We start from the raw sequence: 10,748 nt of genomic DNA on the forward strand, positions 1-10,748 counted from the left end.
CCATGTGTTTTAAGTCTCATCTGATTTATCTAAAACAAGAGTCAGCCACAAATTTTAATTGCTTGGCTATAGCCTTCTGGATGCCAGATAGATCTGCTAGCATTGCACACATCCGGGCATGGGCTGAGTGCTGGGAGGCCAGCAGGACTGGCCTGGGAGCCTGGGGAGTGGTGAGCCAGCAGACAGCCCTCATGGCCCAAGACTGCATCTACAACTAAAGAATGGCTCTCAGGAAAAGCTGATTTCCAACAGTTTGGGTGCTTTAAAGAAGCCAAATATTTTTGCAAGTTGTTAATAACAACAACAAAAGCACTGAACCAAGACCACAGTTCTCTGCTCTCTGTTCTTCAGTGGCAGCTGTTTCCAGTCCTGCTTCTGACTGTCTCCTGCAGCCACATCCATCATGGTCCTCATTTCTGTCTTGACTTACTAGCATTTTAGGTCATCCCTTCCCAACATTTTTACTCTCAAGCCTTCCTGAATCCTCTCCACTTCTAAAAGAATCATCATAGAATGGTGATTCATTCTGGTTTGGGAGGGACCTTAAAGATCATCCAGTTCCAATCCCCTGCCATGGGGACACCTTCCACCAGACCAGGCTGCTCAGAGCTCCATCAAACCTGGCCTCAAACACTCCCAGGGATGGGGCATCCGTAACTTCTCTGTGCAGCTTGTTCCAGTGCCTCACCAGCCTCACAGTGTAGAATTTCTTCCTTACACTAACCTAAATTTTCCTCTTCCAGTTTGAACCCAGAAAAAAACCCCAATTATTAAAAGAAGTGCTGTTCCAAAATCTTTCCACCTTCTGAGGTCTTATATTCCCTAACAGTCCATGACCAAATGTATTTCACTCTCCTGTTATTTAATTTTCCCAGCTGCCAGCATCCTACCAACCTCTTTGTTAGAAGGAGTGGTTTGTATTAATCTTACCTTGCTTCTGTTGGTCAAGCAACAAATTATAGAGAAATAATCTTATGAAGGTGACCTGTAAAAAAAAATAACAATTTGTTTGTCACTCTATTTTCTAATTATTTCTCAAAATTTTTAAGATCTTTAAGGAATTGCTCTCTTACATAAGCACATCTGTTGTTCTGTTGTTGCTGCATATTTCTTTGTAGGGAAAAGTGGCAGTATCATAGGAAAGAGTTTTGATAACATGCTGTGAATATTCTGTATTTGGCCTGCTATATTTTATATTATTTATTCCATCACATATTACTGAAGTGGCTTTTTAATATAATTTTTTTTAGCTTTTGACCCACCAGAGCATATCTCTTACTACCTTTGGTTTCAAGTGTAATTCAGGGGAGACTACTAATCTGAAAAATGACATTACAGTTGTAACCTAGACTCTTTTAAGAATTATGGAAGAAATGGAGCTGAGTGAATAGTTAACCAGAGATGTCATATTTCCAGCAACTTTGAGGAAGCCTTTAGGAAAAAAACATGCTTTTCTTTGAGAAAAAGAACATTTGGAAAAGAAAAATAGTTCTCTGCACTTTAGTTCCTTGCTAATCAAAATTGCTTCCCCAATCTTAATGGAAAGAACAGATGTATAAATCAACTGTAATTTCTCCCATTTCCTATAGCTTGAGCATTTGCTACCCTAGATCTTGTGCTGCACAACCAGAACAAAATTCTTCAAACAAACAAAAATTACTTTAAAATGCCACAAGTGTTACAGTCAGTAAGTAAATGGCTACATGCTGGTGTTGCCAGTTCATTTTAATTCCCAAAACCATTTCTAAAAAACATGTGACAAAACTGAGTTCCCTTACAGTGCATTAGGAATTTACTGTAGAAGTCAAGCCCTTTGTAATAGTTCACTGATATCAAGATAACTTCTGGAGCATCAGAGACAGCAACTGGTTTATAAATCCTCGTCGTTGCTGAGCTCTGATCCTGACTCAACGGCTCAGAATTTTCTCCCCGGGGTCATCATCCTCTGCTGACTTCACAAGCAGCACACCCTGATCAATGGTGAATTCTCAGCAGCTGCTCAAGGGCTCTTACTACAAAAAATAAGTGGTTTTTTACGCTTTTGAAAAGTGTAAGATAAATATTTTACTATAAAAATACACAGCAAGACGAGAGCAGCAACAGTCTCAGTTTATTGAAAAAACAGAACAATTTTTAGTATCTGAAAGAAGAGATTGTCACTTGATAGCTTTATGCAAGAGAGCTGATTTTAGAACTCAGGGTGTAGTGAATGCCTTTCTTTCCAAAGATGCTTTTTGTCTGAAAATTATCCATTTTATTTGTCAGTTAAGACAGTGGTTACAGTGTTCATATAGTGTTTTCATTGACAAGAAAGAGACTTGTCCATGTAACCCTTAAAACCTGTCGATTTTGTTCCTCGGAAGTTCAGCCCTTCTGTTTTCCAAGCAATGATCAATCTTATAGTAGAGTGTTTTTTGCACTGGCTCCACTTCTTCCATCCTTCCCCTGGACATCACACACACACTTTCTTCTTTGGCCAACTCTCAAGAGAAAGTACAGACAGTCTGGAGAGCAAATCTTCCTTCATGCAGATTACATTCTTCTTTAAACACCTCAGTGGCAGGAATATAACCTCCAGCAAAACTGCTGCCTCATCTTGGGCAGCAAAATAAACACATCAAAGCCAGAAGTTCCGATAGGGGGTTTTAAAGAATCTGAGGTCTTGGGTATTGCTAATGGAATGGAGGCACATTCCATAATTTTGGAAGAACCATGCACATGAAGAAAGAAATGTTGTTTAATAATACTGAAACTACTGGTCTCTCCTGACACTACTGTAGAGAAATCTTTAAAATAAATTCTCTGGGAAGATTCCCGTAACTATTCCTGAGCTCCTCTAGAAAGCCACTCATAACATCCCACCTTTTCCTGTCCTCAGAGCCCTCCAGGATAAAGCATTAACTTTCGGAAATGCTGAGATACCAACATGTGAGAGGATTTAGCAAGAGCAGGAGCCAGGGGAGCTTCTCTCTGAAGCTTCCTCAAATATTCTGAAGAACCTAAATAGGAAGAATCCCACCAAAGACAAACCTGATTTATAACCACATGTTTTATTCCAGAACAGACTCACTGTTGTTAAGTACCACTGAATACTGATACATTCCTTCGTAATATTGCCATTAGCAAGTATTGTAAGTTTTGGAATATTTTTTGCCTTTCATCTTCTCTCCAGCTGAGTCATTGGTGTGCCTGGTGATTATTTTGTTAGGAGAAAGGACCTTCTTGTTTGTTTTTATGAAAGATAAAGCTAGCTTATTACTGAGTGTGCTATTGAACAGCAAACACATTAGAGATTTGATATAACCTGGAGAGATGCTCAAAGAAAGCATCAGTTTTTGTTCCTATAGAAGTTTGCTACACTGCAGAGCAATAGGGTCCTCCTTAGTAACAAGCCACCAGAAGTGATAAATACATGAAGGTCTCCCCAGTCGTCTTTGTTTATTTAGAAAAAGTACCTTAAAGAATTAGTTCACTTTGAGCCAAAAAGCTGCACCTACTATGAATGCTACTTATGTCAGGGCAGCAGACTTGAGAGTTTAATACTGTAAAAGCAGCTGAAATATTCCTTTATCTCATTTTCATTCAGCCAAGTGTTGCTTGCATCCTGGTTTCCCTCTTCTCCTTTAGCAGCTTCATGCTTGACTTTCTTAATTGAGAACAAGGACAGCCCACCTGAACCCACTGAGTGAGCAATGAGCTGATAAAAATTCTCTTCATTAGGGACAAAAAATCTGTTTAATCAGTCAGCCATATTAAGAACATAGGTAGTTATAAAACACCGTTCTGTTCAAAGGGACTATGATTTTTACCCTTAATGTTTACTTTTAAAATCTCTGAGGATGAGAATGATAGGCAGATGACACAGCTTTAATCAACAGCATTAATCAGGCTTGATGTCTCCAGATCATGGATACTTGGAATAACTTATTAAGAATTTGTGGTCTTTGTGGCCGAAATTATGCCAAACTCAAAATTTTGTCCTTCAGCTTCCCATGGCTGAAAATAGTGTTCCACTCAGCTCTGTAATTGTGTCTGTCATTGCCTTTTCCTGGTCAATTCCTGTAATTAGTTTTGGGAGTAAGTCTCCAAAGTGCTACCCTTTATTTCTCCATTACAGGAGAGCTTAAAAGAGACTGTTCTGTCCCTGGAGCTGTCCCTGGAGCCAGCCAGGCTTCTGTGTTTTGTTTTGTTTGTTTTGTTTTTAAAAGCAAGGAAATAAATTCATTGTTACATATTATGTTCCAGATCATACCATGAACTTTTTATGAAAGCTTAAGTGTTGCAAGTTAATATAGCATGAAGATTTGTGGAATTTTAATAGATAAAAATAATAGACTATTTTAATTGAAAATTATTTTGTTCTTTCAGCAAGAACAGTCTCTGTCTTGTTCAGTAGCACCTCTTGGAATGCCTTTGATCCCTTTACAAATATTATTACCTTTATAAATGCATGTCACTAAGGCTATGAGAATTGGAATTGTTCAGCCTGGAAAAGAAAAGGCCTTGGAGTGACCTACTTGTGGCCTTTCAGTACCTGAAGGGAGCCTACAGGAAAGATGGAGAGAGACTATTCTAACAGCATGTTAAAACTTCTCTTCATGATGTGCCATTTAAGATTTGAGGCCTTTCAGCCTTCATAAAGAACTATTTGGTTTGGGGTTGGTTTTTTTTCGGTGCACTGCATGGATGGGATTTTATTCATTTCTAAGAGACAGATTGAAAACTTGTTTAAATCTTCTTCTCTCCATCTGTGCTCAGTCTATGATCCTTGAATTTTTATTTTATTTAAACTGAGAGGATGGAAAAATTTTGTATTCATACAATATTTCAGTAAGACTTAGGAATAACTGTGGTGTGTAATTTGTGAACTTTAAAACACTGCTTCCTATTCCCCACAACTGTGAAACACAAAGGAAATTATATGCATATAAAGAATCTGATCATCCAAACATCGTGCTTCTAATGAAACATAAATCAGCTACAAAGAGCTTACTTAGTTTTTCCTAAAGGAAACAAATCAGTCTGAGTTATTTTTCTATGTAATTAACAATGTTTGCTGTTTTAAGTAGAGAGATCAGAGTTGTTCAAAGCGGTTAAGATTAGAGCAACATCAGCAGTTTTTCTGTTTGCTTTACTTTTATTCATTCTGGCATCAGAGCTAATTTCTAATCAAGTAAATGTGTTTGAAAGTATGATTCAGGGGAGATGATACATTTCTCCATGCTAACTGCATAAAGCTGGCTTAATAAAAAGGATATTGCACACAATGACATTTTTTCTGGTGGGTATAATTATCTCTGCAGCAAGCAAGTGAATGATGTATTTCAGGATGTGTGTTTGGATGATGACAGGCAGATTGGGCACGATAGTAAACCAGGCTGTTCACCAGCAAGCCTCTTTTTCTGGTACATCAGAGGCCTGTGATGACAGTAGAAGTTGCTTTCTGGTGGCTTTTATTTCTCCTTTTAAAATATTTCATACTTTAAGCAGATGTTCCTTTGGCAGAATCAAGAATGGGGGCCCACTGTCCCACTGCTGCCTCAGTTGCCAATGTCATCTATTCTGATAGAGTCCCAAGAATCAGAAGATCCACGTGCAGAAATCCAGACTGCTCCTTCTCTTGTAATATCCAAAGAACGTGTTAGTGTTTGGGACTGATGATTCAGTCCAAGATTGGTACAGAGCCCACTGAAGCCACTGGGAGTCCGTGCTTGCCAAAATCTACCACTGAGTTCAGTGTGTCTTGGAGCAAGCCCTTCATGGGCACAGAACCCCCTGGGAAATGGAAAGCAAAACTGATTAAACAACAACTAAACCAGCTTTCTGGACCTCCCTCCACAGAAGCTTTTGGCTTTAGGGCCTTACCCCAAAAAGTAGGAACATGAACAACGAAGGTCTTCACTTTTAATCTCATATGGCTCAGCTCAATAGCAATTAGCTCCTGCCTCTGCTTCTGTGGGCCTCCTGCACTCCACAGCTGCAGCAGCCAAACCTTGTTGCCTAGAAAATATTAGACAATTATCTCTGGGAATTTATTTCCCAGCAAGAATATTCACTTCTCACTTCTCCCCAGTACTTCATCACCAAGATGCACAGCTGTTGAAGGCCTATCCAGATCTCAGTCCAACCTACTGTCATGTTCAATAGTTCATCACTGCAAGAGTTTCATGAATGCACGTTTTCCAGATATATCTCCAGTCTGTGTTTCCTCTGGTAATCCCTGCCTGGAATCACAAATTAAGGAACATATACATATAAAAATCCCCAGTTTATTTAGAATAGTTAGCAAAAAGACATTTCTTGTAGAAGGAAAAGTTGTCCTTTGGATTCTGAAGATAACTGTTTGTCTGGAGGCTTTCCCTGCACAGTTGTCTCAGAAAACAAACAATACCTGGGCAAGGGGGATGTAGGAATGAAGTATTTATGTAGGTTTCACTACCACTGATTTGTACTGTGACACTTGGAGCATCATGAGTTTGCTGTGTGTAATGAGCTCCATTTGGGCAAAACGTGTCTTTTTTTTAAGGGAGGGGATAAATAGTGATGAAATGAGAACCTGATGATCTGCTTAGTTTTCCATCTGTATTTCCTTCTAGAAATCTTGAACTTATCTGTTCTTCAGCTTCCTCATTTCATAGAATCTCATCTTTCAACAGCCATTTCCATCCAGAATTACTAGTGTTTCATGTACCATCTAGGGTGCTTTGCCTAATGTTTTCAAAACCAGCTGCAAAGTATAAATCTCTGGCACCTCATATTTTTAAGTCACTGTATCTGCTTCCCTACCAGTTGTACAGAGTGTTTGAAAAAACCCAGCATTTTCTCTATGGTGGAAAAACATTTTAGTCTCTGCTGAAATCCTCCAGGTTTGTTGATGTTCTGCTCAGCCTTACTGTCTTTTACTATCCTGTGTGATACTTGGATGACAGCCAGGCACATATAAATTGCTCCCACTCATGCTCTCTCTGGCAGTTTTATGTGCCTTTCACTACTTTCTAGCAGATATTTTAGGCAACAATTTATTCCTATCACGGGTATTTTTTCTGCTAGCTTTCTTTTCCCTTTCTAAAAAGTATTACATCTTTTTGCCTAGAATTTACTCAGTGTTTTAGGATCCCTGTGGATCAATGGGTCAGAGGCTGCAATGACAAAATCGAGGCTTTCTTATTATGCTTGAAGAAGGAGCAGGAGGCCATAAGGAAGAGTCTTGCTGCCTAATTTCAATGCTTTTACCACACCAAGGGTCAGAGAGTGGGCAGGACTGTGAAGCTGAAAGTGCACATCTTCCCCTTGGAATATCTTGCTCAGTATTCTGGATTCAGTGCAGAGAGGAAGCTCCCAGTGCCAGATAAAAGAGATGACATTGGTTACTTCTTGACTGGGAGATGCAAGAAAACAGATGTGGTGCTCCTAGAAACACCTAATGCTCAATTTTCCTCTGAGTACCACAAATATATGCAAAAAAAAAAAAAAATCCATAACCTAACCTCTCTTAGGTATTAGCGTTTTCTCCTAAGCATTAGAAGAAAGAGCAGAAAAAAGCGGGGGGGAGGGAAGAGAAATTAAATAATTTAAGAAGCCTCTGTCTAAAGAAGAAAATGAGCATTATGGATATGGGCTGAATCCCTGCAGTCTCCCAGTCAAGAAATTAATTTTCAGCCGTCTTGGAATTCTTAGTTTCTGTCTTGCTGGGGATCATGTCATTCAGATAGCAATCCTAGGGAATGCTGTGTCACTGGGTTTTGACAGCATAAAACTGACTCAAGTCCCACTTCCAGCTGCTATTGACTCATGGCAGCAAAAAACCTACGGACATTTTGTGGCCTGAGTTGTTAATTGAGCCCAAACATAGCAAAGAGCATCACTGAATCCCAGCTTAGGAGTTGATTAGATCACTGCAAGTCAAGCAGTTATTTACTAGAGCATATTGGTATTATTAGGGCATAGAAGCATGTTAAAAGTTTATAATTTAAAAAAAAAACTATGGACACAATAATTTAAAAAAAAAAAAAAAAAAAAAAAACCACAGAAATTCAGTTCTGGGACTTAGTTCTCTATTCCAGCAGATCTCTTTAAAATCCCATTTGTCATGTGTTCACCCAGATATAAAATGAGTGTCAATGCACACACCAGAGGTGAGCATTACAAGCTTGTCCCCATCCAACCCTGACCTATCGTGTTAAATTTCCAATGATATGTTTGATGAACTGTGAATCTGTGGTATCCTCACAGAGCTTGCTGTGATCCTAATTAATATTACATGTATGTCACCTGGATTGTTGCAATTTTTTTGTGTGCTGCTACTAAACAACTCTCCCCTTTGCCTCTGCAGGTCACACAAATGGACCAGAAGCTGAACCTCATCACAGACATGCTGCATCACCTGGTTTCCCGTCAGCAGGGGGATCAGGGGAACAACAGGGCATCTCAGAGAGGCAACAACAACGTCAGTTCAGAGCTTTATCTCCCTAACAACACCCTGCCCACCTATGAGCAGCTGACAGTACCAGGAGGAAACGAAGACGACATATCCTGATGTGGTGCAACTCTGGGTTGGGTTGTTCCTGCTTTTCTCCTCTGAACGGGACTGAGTGTTGAGAACCTGGGAGAAATGAAGTTCATCAGCCAACCAAGAATTGTGCAACTGCTGTGTCTACACCACTAGTCTCAAAACATGCTCTTCTAACGTTACCCACAGTAGCCAAAGGACAGTAGCCAAAGGATTGCCAGGCTGTCTTCCACCAGGCAAAACTTCCGGAACCTCCACGTTGATTTTGTTCCTGAACAAATGATTGCAACTCGTTATTTTTCAAGAAGACCAAAATGGCAAGGATTTAGAGCTCCTGTAATAATAATAATAATAAGAGTAATAATAATATTCTAATAATACTTGAACTTAGATGGAAAAAAATGCATTCTGTTTATGAATCTGCAGATAGCAATTTATTTCTACTACTAAGGTTTTTAAAACAAACTAGGATAACTTATGTTGTTTTTATTGTATAAACATACACTAACATTCTAGACAATAACAAACCACATACTGAATGATTTTCTTTTTCTGTTTTATTTTAGTGTTACTACATAAACAGTTATCAGATAATGACCAGATTTTTAAAATCTGTTTTTCTTCAGGGAGGAACTAATCCTTAATCTGGAACAATACTATTTATAGTGGAAAGTCCTATAGATTTTCTAAGATATCAGTTTTTCATGGGGAGACAATAAAGTATTACATAGCGAAAAATCATTCTGCTTTCTAGAAAATTGTTGCCAAAGAATTTATATATAAATAGAAAACACAGTGGTCTGAATGTACTTGTCCTGAGCATTTTAAAAGGAAGGCTTTCTGCTTCTTAAATCTACTGGTTTTTAGCTTATAGATGCCAAGAGTAATACAAGAGGCTGAAGTGGCTGGACTTCACTGGTCAAGTGTTTGAGCTGGCCACTCACAGAACATCCATAACCCTTGCAGGAATCAAGGCTTCAGTGCAGGAAAGCATCTCTAATCCACACAGCACATATGACAATTTTAATGTTTTCATGAAAAATGTCTTGAGAAGCTCAACTCCCTACAGGAGTCGGTTGGTATTGACAAATGCCAGCTCTTTATTTATAGAGTTGAGGGCCTCAGCTATAACCCATGGGGCTGAACCACACTGCCCCACATGATGACTGCAAGGAAACCAATAGTGTTGGCTCAGTGTGAGTTCTCACACACACAACATGAGTGGGAGTTGGGCTTTGATTATTAAGGCTGAAATTACTAAACCCTTGCAGATACTCAGCACCTGAATCATATCTGTCTTTAAAGCTGACAGCCTCAGGAAAAGCTCTTCAGTCCAACTGGACTGGTAGCTCAAACTGCTGGGGAAACAAGAGGTGTAGACAGATTTATCAGCTCTTGCACTTTGAGCATCCTACAGATCCAGTGCACCCTGTTCCCCTCACTGCAGGGCCTGTACCCCACAGTGGTCTCCCTCTCCTGGGGGATGCCCTAAAGCCTCATACCTTGGCACAGCAGTTAATATTACCAGTCCTTTCACCAATATTACCAATCTGAAATACTGATGAGTAATGAATGGGGTCACAGGGAACCTTCTCATAGGGAACTCTCAGATTCTGGGTTTTCTTTCAAACATTTCATCTCTTTCACTTGGACTGCAGAGAAAGTTCTGTATTAAATATCCTGTATTTAACTTCCAGATTCTGTTACAGTTATCCAGCCTCTCTGTTGTACAGTAGATAAATGTTAAGGGCGTAGAAATTTACAGGCATTAAGAAGAATTGTATCAGGGCATTATGTTTTCATAGAAATCAAAACTATTCTCACGATTTTGAACATTTTTTAAATGAGATTCACTATGTAATTTCAGGTTATCAATCAGCCTGTTCATTTCCTAATAAAATACAGGACAAGAATGCCATGTCTTTTGCTTATTCTAAAATCCACACACTTGATATACACAAGAAAGCAGATCGCTTTTCTTCTCCTTTCTCTCTTAGCCCACTGAGCAGTGTAAATTTGCAATGCATGACTGTAAGCCTTCTGCTGATTCTTCACTAAAGAAATAAAAGAAAATGCAGACCTTATCAGCTGGGATGACTGGAGAGAAAAGTGTGTCACGTAGCCCTGGCTAAAAGCAGAAAGGTCTGTGCATTTCTAAGGGCATTGTTTTAAACAGAAAATGTGTCCATTCCTGCCTGTTTGTTCCCAAGATGATACCTCCATTCTCTGTTTGATACGT

General features: G+C 39.2%; 1 protein-coding gene across 1 annotated transcript in view; it reads left to right on the plus strand.

Moving 5' to 3' along the window:
* The window catches only part of KCNQ1 (potassium voltage-gated channel subfamily Q member 1), a gene marked incomplete at its 5' end in the record, with an annotated part of 329,667 nt that extends 319,136 nt beyond the window's left edge, over positions 1-10,531 (plus strand). Inside the window, one exon of the mRNA XM_083864290.1 lies at positions 8,333-10,531. Coding sequence (XP_083720416.1) covers positions 8,333-8,536 — 204 coding nt within the window. The 3' untranslated portion in view covers positions 8,537-10,531. The remainder of the gene's footprint in view (positions 1-8,332) is intronic.
* Between the last annotated feature and the right edge of the window lie 217 nt (positions 10,532-10,748).

The sequence above is a fragment of the Zosterops lateralis genome (assembly GCF_965231275.1).
Source record: "Zosterops lateralis genome assembly, chromosome: 6".
NCBI lineage: Eukaryota > Metazoa > Chordata > Aves > Passeriformes > Zosteropidae > Zosterops > Zosterops lateralis.